Genomic DNA, 22164 nt, shown 5'->3' with positions numbered 1-22164 from the left:
GGAGTATACCTGCTTGGCTTGAGCTTGCAGGGAAACAGTGAGGAGAGCCAAAGCCAAAATGGAGCTTAGGCTGGCAGCAAAAGTCAAGGATAACAAAAAGGCATTATTTAAGTACATAGGAAGCAAAAAGATGATGCAGGGTAATTTAGGTCTTCTTCAGGACTAACTAGGACAACTGGTAACAGATAGAATGGCCAAAACAGAGCTTCTAAATGATTTCTTTGCATCTGTATTCTTGGACACAAATACAAATATGTATCCTAATGGGACCTTAGGTAAGCCCAGTATAGATACCAGCCCACCAACTGTTTGTGCTGACATAGTAAAGGAGCACCTGGAGGGGTTGAATGTATTTAAGTTAACAGGTCCTGATGATCTTCATCCTAGGGTACTTAGGGAATTAGCTGGTGTCATAGCAGAGCTGCTGGCACAACTGTTTGAGCACTCATGGTGCTCAGGACAGGTCCCAGAGGATTGGAAAAGGGCCAATGTGGTCCCTATTTTCAAGAAGGGGAGGAAGGAGGAACCGGGTAACTAATCTCACCTCTATCCTTGGCGAGACCTTTGAGAAAATTGTTAAGGATCACATTTGTAGGGGACCAGCAGGTAAAATGATGCTAATAGGCAATCAGCATGGGTTCATAGCAGGCAGATCCTGCCTGACTAACCTGGTCTTGTTTTATGACTGGGTCACAAAATGCTTGGATGAAGGAACAGAGGTAGATGTGATTTACTTAGATTTCAAGAAGGCCTTCGACACAGTGTCACACCCAATTCTTATACGTAAACTAAATAATTGCAATGTAGATTATTACACAGTCTGGTGGGTAGAAAATTGGCTTATGGGATGCACCCAGAGAGTGGTGGCAGACAGGTGTTTCTACCTGGAGTAACATGGGCAGCGGAGTCCCCTAAGGCTCTGTCCTGGAACCGATAGTATTCAATATCTTCATTAGTGACTTGGATGAGGGAGTATAAAGCACCCTGTCCAAGTTTGCTGATGACACCAAACTATAGGGAGAGGTACACAAACCAGATGGCAGGGAACGAATCCAGGTTGATTTGGACAGGCTAGGGCAATGGGCCGAAGAGAATAGGATGCAGTTTAACATCAGCATGCTTTTTGGCGCCTTTATCTAACAGCTGATTTAATAGAGGCTCTGCAGCATCTATATAGATCAGGTGCTTCAGCACGCTTTTTGGCACCTTTATCTAATAGCTGATTTAATCAGCTATTAGATAAAAGCACCAAAAAGCCCAACTGAAGTGCCCAATTTATACAGGTGCTGGGCAAGCTGGGTCCAACTAACGTGCTGCCTCTTCTGGGCATGTGCTGCACTTGGTGTGGGGCAGGAGGTGCGCCGAGCTTGAAGTGCTGGTTTTTATTTTTATTTTCAAGTCTGTAAGTGTCTCTAAAGTGTAATTCTAAGTGCTTATTCCTTTCATATTGTTCACCCCAAATCATTAGACCTTGATTTCTATGTTTCTTAGCTTCCTATATGTAAAATGTACATAGTAATAGCCTCTTATTTCATGAGCTGCATTGAAAATATATGCTTGTGAAGCACCAAGATACTGTATTGATGAGCACAATAGAAAATCCCCTAAGAAAACTAGTAAATCTTTGTATCATGTTAGCCTTGGGTGCTCTGCCATAAATAAAGCCTGGGTCACATGCTAAACAGTTAGGCTAGAGCCAAATATTGAATAGCTGCTCATCCTGTAAGTATGGTCCATCTGGATACACTGAATAAGCAGTGAAAAAAGTTGTATGTGATCATGTGATTAAAGACTACACAATGCGCATATACAAAGGAAACAACAAAAGGTTGTTCTGACAACTAAAATATTTCCTAATTTCTTGGTGCTTGACTTGCAACCTTAATGATCTTTTAACAAATATTTTGGTGTATTACAGAAAATACATAAAATATACTACCTGGTAGCACTACAATTAATATTATTGAAATGCAGTATTTCTCTTTTTCCACTGTTACTTGGCTGTGTGATGAAATACACATTTACAATATGTATAAACAAGGGGATAAATTTAGGGTTTAAATCGAAACAGTGATATTCCTAATTTCTGTGCTTGAAGATCTGTATTAAAGATTGTAATAGCATAAGTTTTTCACTTAAACTACAAGTCAAGTGTGTGTTGATTTCCTCTCCTCGCCCCCCCCCCCCCAATATTTTATGTGGAATTATTCTTTTTGAATACTTAATAGGAAAAACTGTTCTTTCTGGGACTTAAAACATGCATAGTCATGCTGAATAACATTCCAATTAATATTTACTAAAATAGCATTCTTAACCTACTGCTTCTATGCATTTCAAGTGCTTTCCAGGACTGTTATCTCCTTTGATCTTAGAGAAGATATAAAAATTACATACCAGTCTTCACTGTTTAGTGCATAGCTTGCTTGTTCTTTTGCCTCTTTCTCTTGTTCTTTGTATGGCTTCTTATGTCACATTTCCCTTCAGAAGTGTAGATCAATGTCATGACAAAAATCCTTACCTTTGTTATTTATACTGCACCTTTTCTTGTCATTTTTGAAGAATTTTTCTTTAATGTTTTAGTGCAGGAAGTCAGGTTTTACCCAACGTTAGCAACAAATGTATTACTTATTGACAGCAGTACAATTAGGAGGGTTTTTCCTTTTTTTTTATTTTAAGGCAACAGGTAAAGAATTAAGCTCTGTAGGGTGTTCTTTTTCAAGTTCAAGTTGTGGGAAAAGTGTATTGGATGGTAGCTAACCCATTTTTTGTTACTAAATAAAAACTCAGCTAGCAAATGAAAAATTTGTTTTTCCCTGGTATAACAGACTTTACATGGCTGCATGCTTATTTTTTAATGCTACATTAAGAAAAAATAGATCTGAACTACTGCATGAACTGTTGAAAATTACTTTTGGAGTCTCCAAATTCTTGGAGATGCAGTAATTATAATAAAGAGCTATATCGTCCATGTAGTATAGGATTTTAGATTAGATTGTTATGCAGGAATCGGATAGCTTTGCATTTCTGCAAATGTTCTTTTTATAACACTCAGTGTTAAAATCGCCAACAGAAGAAGATAGTTTGTGATTATTTTTAATGTATGCTGAACTTTGTTTATATATGCCAGAGGTGTTTTCAGTATCTATATTTTAATGTGTGCTTGTTAAGTTTTTAATAACAAATTTTGTACTTTTGTTTTCATAGGTTCTTCAAAAACAACTAGATGATGTCAAGGAGGAAGAAATATCACTGTTAAGCAAGCACAAAGAGGTGGAAAGTGAGCTAGCAGCTGCTCGGGAACGCTTACAGCAGCAGGCCACCGATCTTGTACTCAAAGCCAGTATGTATGTCTGTATGGCTTTATATGTATTTAGTCTATAAATGAACCTCAAATATTAATTCAAGATTAATGTAATCTTTCTCTTTCCATTTTGTATTTTAAATTATGCAGATTTGCAGTGCCTAAAAGGTATTTTACATTATCTGTAAAAGGTTCTGAAAGATTTGTATTTCTTTTATTTTTTTAAAGCTTATTCAGTATGCATTTTTACTTAAGATTCTTGTCCAAATTCACCTGCAAGTGTGCATGTGCCTCAAGCACCCAGGTTCAGAGACTTTTTGCCTTAGCAGTACCTGTGCAGTGTGCACGTGTCCTGCTTCTATTTGAGTTTTGCCCCAAAGGCCTAACAAGATGCTATGTACTTCCTGTTTCTCAGTTCCTCTTAACCACTTTTGGCTCAAGATAGGGCTTCTGCTGTCAGGCTGGAACTTTTGGCCACTTTGAAAACATTTTGAAAACATTTTTAGATGGTTAATAAGTTGTTAGTATTTCTCTAGTCTGGGGTGGTCAACCTGCAGCTCCAGAGCCACATGTGGCTCTTCAAAAGTTAATATGTGTGTCTTTGAATCTTTGCACAAGCACACGGGGACCAGCTTCCATTTCCATTTCTATACCATTTGGAAACTGGTCACTGTATGCTTGTATAAAGATTCAAGAAGGCGCATATTAACTTCTGAAGAGTCACATGTGGCTCCGGAGCCGCAGGTTGGCTACCCCTGCTCTAGTCCCTGTTTTATTTCTCCTGATTTTTGTTTGCCTATTGACAAGGCAGGAGAACAGTCTGACATTGGTCATGTGGCTTTCATTAGGTTAGCAAGGCTCCATTGAGGACCTGCCTACATTTTAAAGGCTGTGTAGGGCAGTGGTTTTCAACTTTGTTGGACTCAAGACACCTCTCGTTGGACTCAAGGCAATCCTCAGAAAATGACAACTCTTAGCTTTCCCTTATTTTTTGACTATGGAAAAATAATAGAGCAATTCTTCTGTTAAAAAGAACTCCACATCAGGGCAGAATGTTTTTAACTGTATGACTCATGCATAGGTGCTTCACATGTAACTGAGCTAATATTCCATGGAAATCCATGGCATCCTTAAAAGAATCTCAGAGTACCTCAAATTGCTGCTATAGGGTAACCCTTTCCTCTCTTAGGGTCACATGCTAAACAGGTAGGCATGTATACCTGACCCAGAGAGAAAACATAAATACCAGACTAAAGAACTCCCGTTCAGCCCACTTCATTCGTCCTTCCTGTGAAGCACTGGGGGAAAACATTCTTCCATAATAGGCATAGATTTTCATTGACAGGCTTGTCAAAGCTTCAGTTTTTGGGCAAGAAGTAAAATATTTGATAAAACTTTTGAGAGATGCCATTACCTCCCAAAATACCAAATAAGTTTTCCACATTTTGGGGATTGAATGCATGGCCCATTTTTGGGCAGCAATGGCGCTGCATATTATAGCTTCAGTGCAATCACAGCTGCCTACAGCATTTTGTTCATTCTGGTGCCTACTCTCAATATCCTTCTCCATGAATCTGCCATTTAGGAAAATTGAAATCATCTTCTTGTTCACTTGATCTCTTCGGTTCTGCTTTCATCTGACACTAAAGACAAAAGATACTAAGAAACATGGTATAAACAGGAGGCAATGTATTTCATTTATTGAAATACTAATGAAATTATTGAGGAATTTTGGGAGTAGCCAAATGCAAAACCTGTTCTGCCAGTGATCACTTCTAGATTATTTGAGTTATGTAAACTCTGGAGCTCTTTGTAACTTCTTTACGTAGATCAGCGGTGTCCAACCTTTTTGAATGTGGGGCTGGATCACCAACTTTTTATCACCCAGTGGGCCGGTGAGCCATATTCAAAGACCTCACAGGAAGTGACATCACATCAGGAAGTGATGTCACGTGACCTTTGACACGCCTCCTTCTTGAACAGTCCCAATCAGCTCCTTTGTGCAGGAGCTGGAGAAATGGGCAAGCAATCAACAAAAGTGATTTCCCTTGCTAAAATCTGTTAGAGAGCTGTAGCTTCTCACTGGTTTCAGCTCCAGCCAAAATTTTTCCACCACTATCTTGCGAATTAGCAACTCTGAGTATCTGAACCAAAAGAGATGGTGGCATTAAAAGGTAGGAATGTACCTAATGAAAAAGACAGGAGAAAATGAAAAAGAAAGGAGAAAGAACTGAAAATGCCTGAGTATGTTGTCCCTGGGCCCACCCAAGGTACTTTTCTGAAATTCAATAGGAATTAGTGTATCATTTAAAAAAAAAAAAAAAATCAACAAAAATAATCTAGACTATTTATACGTAGGATGACCATATATCCTGGACTGGCTGAGACAGTCCCAGATTTTATAGGCTGTCTCCGTGTCCCAGCCACTGGAGAAAATTTAAGGAAAAGTACCAGATTGGTGGGAATCTGGGAGCTGGGGGGTTGGGTGTGTGCGTATGTGCATGCAGGTGCATGTGTGTGTGCTTCCAAGCACACGTGTGTTGCAGCAGACAGAGCCAAAGCAGCTATTGGGATGTGCTGGGAAGCACACACACATGCTCATGCATGTACGCACGCACACACACAGCCGCAACCCGGCCCCAAGGCGCCCCAGCTCCACACACGAACTTACCCCATGCCTCCATCTGCCATGGACTGGCCCCGAGGTGCCCCCAGCTCTGCACGGGAACTTACCCCGTGCCTCCGTCCAGCCTGGCCCCAAGGTGCCCCCAGCTCCACATGGGAACTTACCCCATGCCTCTGTCCGCCCCAGCCAGCCCCGAGGACCCCCAGCTCCACGTGGGAACTTCCCTCGTGCCTCCGTCCACCACGCATGCAGGCAGGGCGCAGGCCATGCTGCAGCTCCGCCGGCCATGTGCCAGGGACAGAGCCCTTCCCCAGCTCATCCAATCAGGTGCGGCTGGCGCAGCCCTCAGGGCAGCTGCGGCAGGACCCAGTGCACTGATGAGCTGGGCCCCACAGGGGTAAGCAGCTTCCCTCCCCTTGCTGCCAGCTGGGGCCCACAGACCAACCAACCCTGCCCGCCTCTCCGCCACTGTGGCTCCGCACTCCGCTGCCGCGGCTCCACACTCCACCGCCACCACTACGGCTCTGTGCTCCACTGCCATGGCTCTGCGCCCCGCAGCGGCCCTGCCACTGCTGCCACCGTGGCTCTGCGCTCCATTGCTGCTGCCGCGGCTCTGTGCTCCGCAGCACCCCTCCGCCACTGCAGCTCTGCGCTCCACCACCGCTGCCACAGCTCCGCGCTCTGCCGCCACAGCTCTGTGCTCCACCGCTGCTGCTACCATGGCTCTGCGCTCCACCGCCGTGGCTCTGCGCTCCGCCTCCACGGCTCTGCGCTCCGCTGCTGCTGCGGCTCTACGTGCCACCACGGCTCCACGCTCTGCAGCAGCCCTGCCGCCGCCACCGCCATAGGCCAGATAAAATGGCTTGGCGGCCCGTGTGGCGGCCTGCGAGCCATATGTTGGACAAGCCTGACGTAGATGAAAGCTGATCAGCGAGGAAAACTAAGTCCACCTCTGAGGACTTAGTTAACAAAAAAGAAAGATTTCCATTTGATTTAGCCTTGGAAAGAATTCCCAAAGGGGCACCTGTCTTCCAACTTTGTCTATAATACTGGCATAAATCTGATCTTCCTTTCCTTATCTTCTTACCAGGAGTTTGAATAGCAGATGGACTTCATGGTTTTGAATTCTATTGCAGGGTGTGGGATTTTGAAACCAAGAAGAGCCTTATATGTACTTCTTTAAAAACAAGAGCTCTCATAGTTAACACTCTCAAATGGGAATTCTTGAGGTCTTTCTTGCATATGGTTCTCTACAGTTTCAGTGGTTTCTGTTTATTGGACAACTGATTCACACAGTTGTCTCCTACACTAAGAGAAACCTACTAAAAAGTAAACTCTGAGGGGAAGGGCACTGATACAAGAAAGTTCCAGTGTCACACCACATCACTGGTACATCCCGTGAGTCAGTTGTCTAATAAACAGGAACAACTGAAGCTGTGAAGACCTATATGTAAGACATCTCAAGAATTCCCATTTGAGAGTGTTATGTGTGAGAGCTCTTGTTTTTAGAGGAGAACTATAAATAAGACAGTATCTATAAAGAGTCTTAAAGTAAACTTTTCAGTAGGTTTCTTTGCCCAAACCCAGATCTGTAGATCTTCTAGAGAATCTAAAATGGCATAAGCTAAGATTTAATAGCTGTGCCCTCTTATTCTATTGAGTACCAAATTTCAGATACCCCTGTGAGGAATCTGTTTGCTTAAGGGAAGTTCAATTTCCATCTTTCTTTGTCATATGTAACAAGAGCTCACAGAAAGATCAAAACCAGTTCTGAATGTTAGGATTTATGATTATGGATAATATTATTTCATTTCTAACCCCTATGGAATCTAAAAATCACTGTTAAGATCCTCTCCAACATGCTGACCTCTGTTACCACATCTCACATTGTAGTATTGAATGATCCACACTATCATTTTAGATTGGGGCTGTCCAACTGGCAGCCTAAAAGAAAAAGGAAAAAGTCTTCCCTTAGTTGAAGGTTTCTCTTCAGGTTTCACTTTTTCCCCTAAGACAGCTTCTTCCTTCCCAGGCCACACTGTTGGAAGTGCTTTTTTCTCCCATTTTCTGTGACATATCTATTGAGGCCAGTACTGTTTCCAGCTTGAACTACTTCAAATCTGCATTCAAATTTATAATCATATAATGACTACAGCAAGGATAGATCTCTCTCCTCCTGGGAAGTGGATCATATGTGTTGAAAGATGGTTTACTAGCACAACTTACTGATTGATAGATAAAAGGAATACTTTCAAATGGCAAAATATTATGATAGAATATCTGACATCAAAGAATAAGAGTGCTGGGACATTCTGCATTATTTCTTCACTGCCACTTGATGAAATATTACAAGGACACTATCATTACATAGTCTTATCATTACACAGATCCTTCTTTAAAGGAAAATTATAAACCCCATACATCAGGTCCACAGGGACATAGAATTGTGAACACGCTGGTAGGCAGGAGCCCAATTCAAAAGGATCATGATAGAATGGAAAGCTGGGCAGAAGCCAACAGGATGAAGTTCAGGCTGACAAATGTAAAGTGCTGCTCCTTGGGAAGAATAATTAAAGCTACATATACAAGAGGGGGACAATTGGCTGAATGGCAGCACTACAGAGAAGTATTAGGGGTACTTTTACACGTGCTCTGGGGAAAGGGGTGCTTAATTAACTGCTCTAATTAAATTAGCTCTAATTAGTGCCTTAAAGCCTCTCCAAGAACCGCTGTAATTAAAGCACAGCCATATCTCATGTCTCCGCACTTAAAAATGGCAGGTGGGGGGCACTTGAATTAAAGTTCATTCAACAAGCTTTACTTCATGCACCCCATCGCCATTTTTAAATGTGGGGATGCAGATACATAAAATGCAGGGGACTGCTGGAGTGTGGTAATTGCCAAGCTCCAGCAGACTCAACTGAGTCTGCTCCGACACGCTGGAATTCTAGTGCATTGGAGCAGTCTCTGTGCTCACGTATAGGTGCCCTAAGAGTTTTGGTGGATCACAAACTCAATATGAGTCTGTGATGTGGCACAGCTACACAGAATGCAAATGCTGTTTTGGGCTGCATCAATAGGAGCATTAGATGCTAGATGCAGGAAGTGACAGTGCCTCTTTACTCGGCACCAGTTAGGCCTCCTCTAGAGTATTGTGTATAGTTTGGGCTTCACATTTTAAAAAGACATGGAGAAGTTAAAGAGCATCTAGGCATAGGTGACAAAAAGGGATTGGAAGCAAGCTATATGAAGGAAGATTGAACGGTCAGCTTGCAGAATAGGCGCCCAAGAGGGGACATCATAGCAATCTTCAAATATCTGAAGGGCTACCAGAAAGAAGAGGGAGAGCACCTTTTCTCTGTTGTTGCAGAGAGCAGAACATGGACCAATGGCTTGAAGTTGCAGTAAAGTAGGTTTACCCTGGATAGCAAGAAAAAATTCTTCACTGTTAGGACAGTAAGACAGTGGAACAGACTGCCTAGGGAAGTTGTGGAACCTCCATCGTTGGATATATTCAAGAAGAGTTTGGATAAATATTCATCAGGGATACTCAAGGAGTAGCTATGCCTGGAGTGCTCTCTCAGAAGCAACAGTTAGAAGCGTAAAAACTTACTGAATTCCATTTTAAAAGTAGTTAGGGATTGGGTGGGGGGGAGGGGGAGGGAGTTGACTCCACAACTCTAATACAAAGGCTGTTTTAGAATCATTGCTCTAATGGTTAGAAACCTTCTAATTTCTGGTTTCAATTTATTCACAACCAGTTATACCATTTGCTTTTGGATAAACATTGTTCTTCAGCTCAAATATTCTTTCCCTCACTGAGATATATTCATTTGGATTCCTCTATATCTCTACTTGTGCCAGAGGATTGGAGATTCACAGAAGTTTAAGGCTGGAAGGCACCTCGTGAGAACATCAGATCCAGCCTCCTTGCTCTGGGCAGGAAAGACTGCTGGGGTCAAATAACCCCAGCAAGGTGTGTGTCCAGTCTCCTTTTGAAGTTCTCCAGGGTAGGTGCCTGCACCACCCCTTCTGGGAGTCTATTCCAGAGTCTGGTCACACAAACCATGAAGAAGTTTTTCCTTGTATCCAGTCTAAAACCTTCTTCTAGGAGTTTATGACAGTTGCTCCTAGTTTTCCCCTGGGCCAGTTAGATGGGCTAACATACTACCCGTCTTTACAAAAGGGAAAAAGGAGAACCCAGGGAGTTACAGACTGGATAGCCTGACTTCAATACTTGAGAAGTTACCAGAGCAAATAATAAATCCATCAATTTGCAAATATATGAAAGAGGAAGGGGTGACCGGAGTGGCCAGCATAGATTGATTAAGAACAAATCATGTCAAACCTATTTGATTTCCATCTTTTACAGGGTAGCTAGTTGAGTGGTTGAAGGGAATGCAGTCAACATAATGGTACTTGAACTTTAGTAAGGCTTTAGATATAGTCCCACATGACATTCTCATAAGTCCACTGGAGAAGTGTGGCCTGAATAATAGTAATGCTAAATGGTTGAATAATCACAAGCAAATAATTACTAATGGATTGGTATCCGAAGGGCAGGGATTTTCAAGTAGGATTCCATAGGGTTCTGTTCTGGTATGACTTTTTTTTTTATTAATCACTTGGATGTAGAAATAGAGGGGTGGTTGAGAGAACAAAGTATTTGCATTTAGAGGAAAAGAAATTAAGGGGGAGACATGATAGAAGTTTTCAAGTATTTTAAAGCTTCCCCCAAAGGAAAAGAACACTGGTTCCTTGCTGCATGGGGCAGGACATAAAGCAATGGGCTTAAACTGCAGTGAAGCAGATTTAGATTAAGTCTCAGAAAATTTCCTTACTGTAAGAACAGTAGGAAAGTGAAATAAAGTGCTAAGGAAAGTTATAGAATCCCCTTCATTGGAGGCAGGCAGAATGTCATACCCTTTTTTGGAACTCTGCCATCAGATGTTCAAGTGAAGGAATGGCCATGAGAGCACTCAAATAATAAGCGTTATGAGAAGATCGCACCATTAGAGCTTCACCTCTCGAGCATCCCATGAATGTACAGAGTCCCTTTTGCAGAACTTTAGTTACAGGTAAGAACCTTCATATCTGAGATGTTAAATAGCAGTTTTCTTTTTGTAGGCCATATTGGGATGCTTCAAGCTACTCAAATGACACAGGAAGTTACAATAAGAGATGTGGAAACAGAAAAATCTAGATTAAAAGAAAAGCTATCTCAATTGGAAGAGGAAAGAAATCTGTTGCAAAGCAAAACACAGAGTCTGGATGAGAGACAGAGACAACAGATTCTGGCACTGGAGAAGGTAAAAAAAATAGATTTTTCTATTTCAGACAAACAAACAAAAGTCTTACATTTCTACATGAGACAACATAGCACAAAAAGAGATCATAGATTTTAACATCTAATTCTTTACCTATATGAGGGGGCAAACATAAAGTCAACAAGCTAGACCTGGCCCATAGAGCTGTATTAACTGACCCATGGATCTCTGAACCAACCCTAGTCACCATGTGGGACCTGCATGTGGCTAGACCCAGCACTCTGTGTGCTACGTACAGCACAGGGATCAGTCTGGACCACATGCTGCGTGCAGTAGCCATGCCAGACCAGCTCTGCACATTGGCTCTGGACCTGATCTGAATCAGGCTGTGTTGCAGGCAGCATGCAGGGCACAACTAATGCCATGTGCAGTGTGCACACCCTTCCCGCCTGTATACTGAGTGCAGCATGCACCAGCCCCAAGGCTTACTCTGCATTCAGTGCACACAGTACAGGGCTGCCTAGGGTCTGATCCAGGATGGCCCTGGAGCCAGTGCACAGGGTCAGTCCAGTGAGGCGCTGCATACAGCTTGTGTCCCGGACCACTTTGTGCTGGATGCAGTGCTGGGTCCAGTCCACATGTTGGGTGCAGAGTGAGCCCTGGAGCAGAGGTGGTGCGTGTTTTATGTGGCCCACAAACTGACCCAGCAATGCTCATTCAGCCTGCAGGGCCAGGTGAGTGTGACACCCCTGCCTCTATATAATTGTAAAAGGTTTTTGAGTCTAGTGTATTTTGTGGTGTAATGGGTGTTTGTGTGTTTCAGTAAAAATGTTGTAGTGGTTTTTTGCTTTTTTCACTTTGAAGTAAAAAAAAGACACTTAAGCAAAGGTGAGTTTGCAATATTTGTTTGGCTTTTACAGAAGGTAAGTGAAGCAAGGGAATCGCAACGAGAATACTATGAGAAGGAGCTTATAAAACTGCAAACAAGATTGGAAGGAGAGGCTGCACAGTTAAAGGAGGCTCATTCTAAGACCTTGGAAGAACTGGCATGGAAGCATCATACTGCAATTGAGGCTGCACACAGCAATGCTAACAAGGATAAGAAAAAGCTACAGATAGTAAGTAGAAACAGTTATGCATACTCCAAGCACAAAAGGATTTTGAACCTTGCCCATGAGAACTGGTATAATTTGAACTTTGTTTTGGCTGACTTACTCGACTGCTGCTGTATAGCTATTACCTTATACTTATAAATACCAAAGGAAATGTTGGCTTCTTTTCAAATAAAAATTCAAAAAGTATGTCTCTTCTGTCCATAAAAAGGGAATTAACTGTTGTAGTTTACAAAGGAAATGGACCATTTTAAGTAGATTGAAAGGGCTACAAAAAACAAGTAGACAGATGATGCACACAGCATAGCACTAGAAATCAGTCTGAATCATACGTAAAAATAATTTTAGATGCATGAAACCTTGGTAATTGGGAGCTATGTAGGTTGAATTGAGATGGGCAACACAGGTAACATCCAAACAACCTGAAATTAAAGGCCTGTGTTTAATAGCATTCCTTCATTGTGGTTGCTATGATATTCCATTAGGTTGGAATACTATGTACTTTTTCTTAATGCTCACTGTTCAGACTTCTATAAATGTGAACATCTTGGTTCAGCCTTTAGCCAGCTCTTGTCATGGATTTTTGTTTGGGTTTAAGTGCTGCCAGCATAATATATTTTTCACAACTCATAAAGGTTATGCATCTCTCTCCAAACAACTGCTCTACCTGTAAACCAACCTCACAGCCCCAGTGTCTCTTTCATCTACTGTGTAAGGTCATGCTGGATCATTGGATCATTAATTAATTTCACCCTAAAGTCATATATTGAACCTTACTTTAGAGTGTGTCTTTCAAAAATGCCTTAGAGGATTTAGAATCACAGAAAATGAGGGTTGGAAGGGACCTCAGGAGGTTGTCTAGTTCAGGGATGTCCAACCTTTTTGAACATGGGGCCGGATCATGAACTTTTTATCACCCAGTGGGCTGGCGAGCCATATTCAAACACCCTCTGTCCTGGGCCAGAGAGACCCTGCCTGTTACTGCAAGGTTCATGGTAGCTGCTGGTGGGCAGGGGCAGGAGGGGCCCATTCTGCATCCAACCAGCTACTGCCCCAGAGACTGAAGGGGAGAAGTAAATAGTTCCACATCTCCATCCCCCCAGCAACGCAGCCCCACGAGCCGGTGCTGCCTGAGGGGGGCTGGAGCGAGGTGGCCACTGCACTGCAGCCCCTCACCTGCCCGCCCGCACGGCCCCACTCACTGTGGTGCCCGGCCGCCCGTGCACGCAGCCCCGGTGGCCTCAGCGCTGCGAGCCCGGAGCGTGGGGTCCAGCAGACACTGGCTCCTGCTGCCTCACCCCGCAGAGGTCACCCCGCCTGCTGAGGCCCCCCCCTGTGCTGGCTTCCCATGTGTTACTGGGGATGGGAGGAGGCTGGCCAGGTCAGCACCAGCCAGCAGAAGTGGCAACAGAGCCATGTGCCGCTTGGGACTAACGGGTGCAGGCAGGGAGAACATGCAGCTGAGCCCCTGCCGCTGCAGCTGGGCTCATCCCGTCCCGTCCCGAATGGCACAGGGCTCCACCATCGCTTCTGCTGGCTGGTGCAGGCCCGGCCGGCCTCCTCCAGTCCCTAGCAGCTTGTGGGAAGCCGGCTTAAGCCGCATGCTGCTTCAGTTGGGATGGACGCAACCGGGTCAGCACCAGCCAGGAGAAGCGGCGTGCAGCTGAAGTTGGCTTCCCACGTGCTGCTGGGGATGGGAGGAGGCTGGCCAGGTGTGCACCGACCAGCAGAAGCAGTGGCGGAGCCGTGTGCCTCTCAGGACGGGATGAGCCTGGCCGGAGCAGCAGGGGCTCAGCTGCATTTTCCCCCTGCCTGCACCGGCCAGTTCTGAGCAGCATATGGCTCTGCCGCCACTTCTGCTGGCTGGTGCTGACCTGGCCAGCCTCCTCCCATCCCCACCAGTATGTGGGAGGCCAGCTTCAGCTGCGTGCTGCTCTGGATGGGACAGACCCACCTGGGTCATCACCAGCCAGAAGAGGTGGTGGCAGAGCCGTGTGCCGCTTGGCACTGACCAGCGCGCGTTGGGGGAAAGTGCAGCTGAGCCCCTGCTGCTCCGGCTGGGCTCATCCTGTCCTGAGAGGCACACGGCTACTCCTCTTCCCCCACACACCGTGTCGGCAACACCAAGCTGATGCAGTGCATGTGGGAACCTTGTCCCTTTCCCAGCCTTTCAGCAGCCATTAGGAAGCTGCTGAGGGCCTGGGGAAGGGGCAAAGGTTGGGAACGAAAGTAAATAGTGTTTACTTTCGTTTCCCATTGCAGCACCTCGGGCCTCAGAAAACGCCTTGGTGGGTTGCATGGCAGCCCCCGGACCGTATGTTGGATAAGCCTGTCTCTAGTTCAACCCCCTGCTCAAAGTGTTATTTTGTATCATTTAACTACTTTTCCACATCAAGTGAGTTACACTTTTCATGGATGCCTATACCATGTACTTGCCTTAATGTCTTCCACTTCTTTCCTCCCTTGAATAACGAGATGTAGCTTAGTAGACATCCATCCCTTATTCAGGAAACTGGAATTCCACAGAGAATTTTTGTTTTAATGGAAAAAGACTTAGAAGTTCAATTCACTGAAAAACAAGATGAAACAAAAAATGGGTCTGTGGACACTCACCTGCATGTAGAAATATCTTGCAGTTACTGGATACATCTTTCTTTATAATGAGGATTATCACTTTCAAGTCAGTGTTCTCTTTTATGTGTGTGCACAGACTTTGTGTGTACTTGTACACAGACTTTGTGTACATGTGCTTTTGTTCAGGATAATTGAGAACAACTTTCTCTAAAAAGTTGAAGATTGTTACATGTTACCACTTTAACATTAAGGACTGTCCAAAGCCCATTTTGATTTTTCATAAAAGTATTTTTCCCTGCTCAAGAGCTCAATACATTTAGGGCTGTATTAAACCTCCAACAGAATGATACCCCCTTTTTCAGGATGAATCATTCAAAGGGTTTAAGAAAATACCTTTGCTTACAAATTGATCTATTTTCTTGCTGTGAAAGAGATAAGTGGAAAACAGACTCAAAATTTTTCTCTTAGCCTCATTTTATATGCCATATACATGTTGAATCTCTTATACAAGTAAGCCCTTTCAGGGTGTATTAATGGATTGTGTGCAATTATACACAGTTGTTGCCACTGCCTTATATGCTGTTAATGGCTAAGTGTCTTCAGACTCCAAAGTTCAAAAGAAATCTGTTGATGCAAGCATTGGAGAGATTTACTTCCAGTGTATTAAGATATGGTTCTTTATACAGTTTTTTAAAAAAGGTCATTTTTGAGTAACATATTATCTTTCAAATATGAAAGATAGCTTTTGGTAGAAGGATAAAACATGACAGATAGACAGCGTTTTGTATCTTAAATATGTTTAGTTTGTTTTATATTCTTTTCTCCTTTTTGTTTTAGGTCTTCACAGGATTGAGGTTTATATCCTTCCCTCTCCCTAAGCCCATTTCCCTTTCTAGAATCACTTGGTGGCACAAAAGAAAATTTTAGTTCACACTTTTATAAAACTAAATTTAAAATAATAAACAAACTTTTTTCTTTTCACCTTTTTTTTTAGCTTTTCTATTAGAAGGCAAGTTAAAATAGGTAAAAGGGACATGGTACAGTATTTCGAATGTGACATTTTAGCTTCTGAGGAAGAGGCAGTTTCTAACAGTTAGTCATTTTACTTTGGGTCTTCATGCTGCATCACGTAACTATTTTTCTTCATTCTTCATCCCAGCAATATTCTTTTATCTTTATACCCTCACTCAAGGTTTGTCTATGCAGCACAATGCAATAGTTTGCAGAGAAACCTGGGTTGACTGAGAAGTGGAGGCAATATAACTGAATTAATGCAACACTCTACCTAAGCTAACTAGCTGTGGTGAGCAGTAAGTATATTTATTTGGGGCTGTACCACCACACCACAATATCCACATAGCTCTGTTGCACTGTGCTACACTGTATTGACATACTGAAAGTCTAGTTCCAGTCAGATTTAACATTGAAGTACATTTCATGAGCATCACTGGACTTGATGGATATGCCATCATTTAAAAAGGCCCAGATAGCAGCTAAGAATATTACTTTGCATAATTGGTAGGATGACCAGTTTCCCGAGTGTCAAAAAGAGGCCTCCTGCAGTCCCACAGCACTCCACTCTGCCAGCCCTCCCTCCTCTTTCCCCCAACCCTATTCTCTGGCATATTCTGCTGCCTCTGAGCTCCAGTTTCAGCTGAGAATGCTGGAGGGTGGAATGAACTGTCTTGGCAAAATGGGATCTATGAGCACCCTAATTATTGCAGTTCTGAATTGTATTCTAATAAAGCTTTGATTGAGAACAGATTAAACAAAAATAGCACCAAAATATTAAAATACTTCAGTCTAAAAGTTTGTCATGCTGAACTACTTCTTACATAATGCTAACTTAAATATTTAAAAATCCTTTTTGTGTTAAATCATGTTTGGATTCCCACTCCAAAGTCACTGCCTTGATAAAATGTCAAACATATATAGTTTAAGGTATTGATACACTCAGTGCAGTGCAAAAAAACCCAAAAAACAAGTGGTGAGTTACTAACCATCTATTAGCAGTTAATCGCCTTTCTCAGACAATAATTTTAGGCAGTAGTTTTTACTTCTTATCTGCATATTTTAATATATCCATCCCTAATGGCTTGCATCTGGCACAGTAGCTTGGTGAGCAGGGGGAGTTCCTCATATTTTAAATGAAAATAATGTTAAAGAAAAAATTAAAATATTTTACTTTTACAAATGTTAAAATGGAAAGTTTTGACCCTGATAGAACTTGTTCCCAGTGTTTCCTTTAAATGAAACTTCTGTGAAAAAGATGATTTTGCAAAATATGATTTTAACTATGATGGAACTGCATTCTCCTATAGAAAATATTTTATCAAAATTTTTCCAGCATCTTAAACCTGTGCAATTTTTACTCTTCCTGTGAAATACCTCAATGGAAATTCTTATCAGTTAGATGATGAACTCTAGATTCATAGATTCATAGATGTTAGGGTCGGAAGGGACCTCAATAGATCATCAAGTCCGACCCCCTGCATAAGCAGGAAAGAGTGCTGGGTCTAGATGACCCCAGCTAGATACTCGTCTAACCTCCTCTTGAAGACCCCCAGGGTAGGGGAGAGCACCACCTCCCTTGGGAGCCCGTTCCAGACCTTGGCCACTCGAACTGTGAAGAAGTTCTTCCTAATGTCCAGTCTAAATCTGCTCTCTGCTAGCTTGTGGCCATTGTTTCTTGTAACCCCCGGGGGCGCCTTGGTGAATAAATCCTCACCAATTCCCTTCTGTGCCCCCGTGATGAACTTATAGGCAGCCACAAGGTCGCCTCTCAACCTTCTCTTGCGGAGGCTGAAAAGGTCCAGTTTCTCTAGTCTCTCCTCGTAGGGCTTGGTCTGCAGGCCCTTGACCATATGAGTTGCCCTTCGCTGTACCCTCTCCAGGTTATCCGCATCCTTCTTGAAGTGTGGCGCCCAGAATTGCACGCAGTACTCCAACTGCGGTCTGACCAACGCCCTATAGAGGGGAAGTATCACCTCCCTGGACCTATTTGTCATGCATCTGCTGATGCACGATAAAGTGCCATTGGCTTTTCTGATGGCTTCGTCACACTGCCGGCTCATGTTCAACTTGGAGTCCACTAGGACTCCAAGATCCCTTTCCACCTCTGTGCCACCCAGCAGGTCATTCCCTAGGCTGTAGGTGTGCTGGACATTTTTCCTCCCTAGGTGCAGCACTTTGCATTTCTCCTTGTTGAACTGCATCCTGTTGTTTTTTGCCCACTTGTCCAGCCTATCCAGGTCTGCCTGCAGCTGTTCCCTGCCCTCCGGCGTGTCCACTTCTCCCCATAGCTTTGTGTCATCTGCAAACTTGGACAAAGTACATTTCACTCCCACGTCCAAGTCGCTGATGAAGACATTAAAGAGTATCGGTCCAAGGACCGAACCCTGCGGGACCCCACTGCCCACACCCTTCCAGGTCGAGACCGACCCATCTACCACGACTCTTTGGGTGCGACCCTCTAGCCAATTCGCCACCCACCAGACTGTGCAGTCATCCACATCACAGCCTCTTAATTTGTTCACCAGTATGGGGTGGGATACCGTATCGAAGGCCTTCCTGAAGTCCAAGTATACGACATCCACCCCTCCTCCTGTGTCCAGGCGTTTCGTAACCTGGTCATAGAAAGAGACTAGGTTGGTCAGGCACGATCTGCCCGCCACAAACCCATGCTGGTTTCCCCTCAGCATAATTTGTCCTGCCGGGCTCTCACAAATGTGAGCCTTGATAATTTTTTCAAATACTTTACCAAGGATGGAGGTGAGACTGACCGGCCTATAGTTGCCCGGGTCCTCCTTCCTCCCCTTTTTGAAAATGGGGACCACGTTAGCCCTTTTCCAGTCCTCCGGGACTTGGCCTGTGCGCCACGAGCATTCGAATATTCCCGCCAGTGGCTCTGCAGTGACGTCGGCCAGTGCCTTCAGCACCCTCAGATGGAGCCCATCCGGGCCTGCCGACTTAAAGGCATCCAGTTCTTCCAAGTGACTCTGCACCACCTCAGGATCTACGCATGGAAGTCTGGCGCCTTGCTGCTGCCTCTCTACAACCCCAGTGAGAGACTTGTCGTGCCCCTCGCTTAGGAACACTGAGGCAAAGAACTCGTTGAGGAGTTCAGCCTTGTCCCCCCTATCTGTCACCAATTGCTTCTGCCCATTTAGCAGGGGTCCTATTCCTCCCTGGGCCTTCCTTTTACTCCCAATATATCTAAAAAACAATTTCTTGTTGTCCTTTACTTGGGTTGCCATCCTCAGCTCCATGGTAGCTTTGGCCCGCCTAACTGCCTCCCTACAAGCACGAGCAGAGGAGGTATATTCATCTTTAGTGATCTCACCCTGTTTCCACTTTTTATGTGCTCCCCTTTTGGCCCTTAGGCTGCCCTGGATTTCTCTGGTCAGCCATGGAAGCCTCCTGGCCCCTTTCCCTCTTTTGCCTTGCTCGGGGATCGTCTTGCTTTGTGCCCAAAGGATCGTTTCCTTTAGGCACAGCCACCCTTCTTGGGCACCCATCCCATCAAAACTCCTACTCTGCAGTGCTTCCTTGACTAATCGCCTGAGTGCAATGAGATCAGCTTTCCTAAAGTCTAGCACTTTCACCCTACTAGTTACCTTACCCACTCGCCGTCTTATGTTGAATTCTATTATAAGCTGATCACTGTCTCCCAGATAGCTACCGATCTGGAGGTCCCCTATCATGTCATCTCCCGTTGCCAATACCAGATCCAGTATGGCATTCCCCCTAGTGGGACCATACACCTCCTGTGTCAGGTGGAGGTCCTGTACACAAGTTAGAAACTAATCAGAACTTGATCCAGAACCTTTTAATGACATTTTTAATTAAACATTATGAGGTTTCTCTATCCCATCTTCTTAGATATGTGTGTATTTCCTCCTTCAGTTATTATGGTGCTGGTAAGCAAATGGCTTCCCTGTCATCCAAAAAGTAAAATCTACAGACTCCATAAAGGATCAAAATGTTGAACAAATTCAATATAAAATCTAGCCAAGCTACTGCCTCAGGTCAGGTTGTTGATGAATTCCTTCCTCAAAACTGTAAAATTCAGCCTTTCTTTTCCTCCAAGAAATATTCTCCCTACCATTGTACACAGCATGGACTCCATGAGCTACTGACATCACTGAGTCTTCAAAGACTCAATACTTCTGCTGATAAATGCCAGCTAAAAGACTGGGCTTGCAGTAGAAGATCCAGGTTGTCATACTGTCAAGTATAATATTATCAGTATATAAAATCTTGGAGAATCTTCTAGGTCACTAAGTCCATGAGGCATAATTTCTACTACTTATATGTATCGCAGATATGTGAGTAATTTGATTCAGTTTGAGTAATCTGTATGATTTCTGTTTCTTATGTTAACTTAAAACATTTAAGTAGTACTGTAATTGAGAGGGGCTTACTGGGCGTCGGAGTGGGGAGCACAAAAAAACAACCACCACCACAGCTGGCATTGCTGTGGCTGCTGCCCCATGCATAGCTAACCTATTACGTCTACATTTCAGCATGTAAGCCCAGTTACCACAAAAAAATAACCTTACCAGTCAAGGGCCAGAATACGATTATTCTTTCATAAAACTCACAGTAAATCTAGATGTCACTTTGTCTAGATGAATCAGTCTTTTCAACTCATGCTATGCTTTTGAGTGGTTATTTACTTTAAAATACAACCTTTGCTCCATTTCTCACCTTAATTGTGCCATCTGAAAGTATGATAAATATACATTAAAAAAATTGCCGTTTTAAAAATCAACTATCTGAACAGAAAGAGAAACAGAAGGATAGTTTATCACTGTCTTACATATTGATTTTCTATAGAAGTGGTTAGCCATGTTAGTCTGAAATCAGAAAGAAGGTAGTGCAAGGTGGCACCGTAGAGATTTAGGGAGATACTTCTTGTGTATGACTTCAGAAAGTCAACTCCTCCAACCATTTAAGAGTAGATCCATCAATATTGCTACAGTATTTCAGACTGTTTGCTCCCTCTGGTGGACCATATGGAGGGCAGTCAGTTAGTATAACTCAAGGGCAACCAGCGTGGTTTCATTAGGGGCAGGTCATGTCAGACCAACCTGATTGCCTTTTACGATCAGGTCACAAAAGCATTGGATGCAGGTGTTGCCGTGGATACAGTCTTTCTGGACTTCAGCAAGGCCTTTGACACTGTCGACTACCCCATCCTCATTAAAAAACTAGGCGACTGTGGCAAGTAGGTCCAAGGAGGTGATCCTCCCCCTCTACACGACACTGGTCAGGCCACAGCTGGAGTTCTGTGTCCAGAGGGATGGGAGTACTGTGTCTTCAAGAGGGATGTGGACAACATTGAGAGGGTCCAGAGGAGTGCCACCCACATGATCCAGGGACAGCAGGGCAGACCCTACAATGAGAGACTACAGGACCTGAACCTGTTCAGCCTTCACAAGAGAAGGCTGAGGGGGGACCTGGTGACCGTCTATAAACTCACTAGGGGGGACCAAAAGGGTTTGGGGGAGACCTTGTTTCCCCTAGCGCCCCCCAGGATAACAAGGAATAACGGCCACAAGTTGTTGGAGAGTAGGTTTAGATTAGACATCCATAAGAACTACTTCACAGTAAGGGCAGCTAGGATCTGGAACCAGCTTCCAAGGGAAGTGGTGCTGGCTCCTACCCTGGGGGTCTTTAAGAAGTGGGTTGATGCCTACCTGACTGGGGTCAATTGAGTCCAGTTTTCCTCCTGCCCAGGCAGGGGGTCGGACTTGAAAATCTACAAGGTCCCTTCCGACCCTACTTCTGTGATTCTGTATGCGAAGCTGTCTGATCTCCTTTGCCACAGGGGCACAATAGTGAGTTTGTAAGGCACATTTTGTTTGATTTTGTTGAAAGCTCCATAGCCTGCTTGTAGTCGATTCAGGTTTACCCATGCCTTATGTAGAAGTTTATGACCCGAAGGGTGTGAAGATGATAGTTGTATATAGTTGTACTAGCCAATTGCCCACAAGAATGACTGGGGGGGAGGGTCATGGAGGGGGAGCAGGTGGGGATGGAGCCCCATTTGCCCCCCTCCCCCAAGCTGGACCAGCTCCCCCCTTCCCTCCTGCTGCTTGGGGACCGGGCCTGCTCCCTCGCTTCCCACTACAGCAGTAGGGGTAGGGGAAGAGCAGGCCCAGGCCCAATGTGAGGAAGGACTGGGCCCAAGGGTAGGGAGAAGCCGGCATGCCACGGCGCGGGGGGGGTTGCAGTGGGCCCAAGGTGAGAAGGCCCGCTTCTCCCCTCCCCCTGATGCTG

At 44.2% G+C, this 22164-nt stretch overlaps 1 protein-coding gene across 5 annotated transcripts in view; it reads left to right on the top strand.

Annotated features, from left to right (window-relative positions):
• The window catches only part of FAM184A (family with sequence similarity 184 member A), a 239692-nt gene that overhangs the window by 81450 nt on the left and 136078 nt on the right, over positions 1-22164 (top strand). For all 5 annotated transcript variants that reach the window (XR_009464363.1, XM_059733278.1, XM_059733272.1 and 2 more), the window contains exons 3-5: positions 3205-3340; positions 11055-11236; positions 12115-12312. Coding sequence is in view for 4 of the 5 variants with exons in the window: in XM_059733278.1 (XP_059589261.1) it covers positions 3205-3340; positions 11055-11236; positions 12115-12312 (516 nt within the window). In the remaining variant the exon portion in view is untranslated. The remainder of the gene's footprint in view (positions 1-3204; positions 3341-11054; positions 11237-12114; positions 12313-22164) is intronic.

The sequence above is a fragment of the Alligator mississippiensis genome, chromosome 1, assembly GCF_030867095.1.
Source record: "Alligator mississippiensis isolate rAllMis1 chromosome 1, rAllMis1, whole genome shotgun sequence".
Lineage (NCBI taxonomy): Eukaryota > Metazoa > Chordata > Crocodylia > Alligatoridae > Alligator > Alligator mississippiensis.
This window is presented reverse-complemented; position numbering and strand designations above follow the sequence as displayed.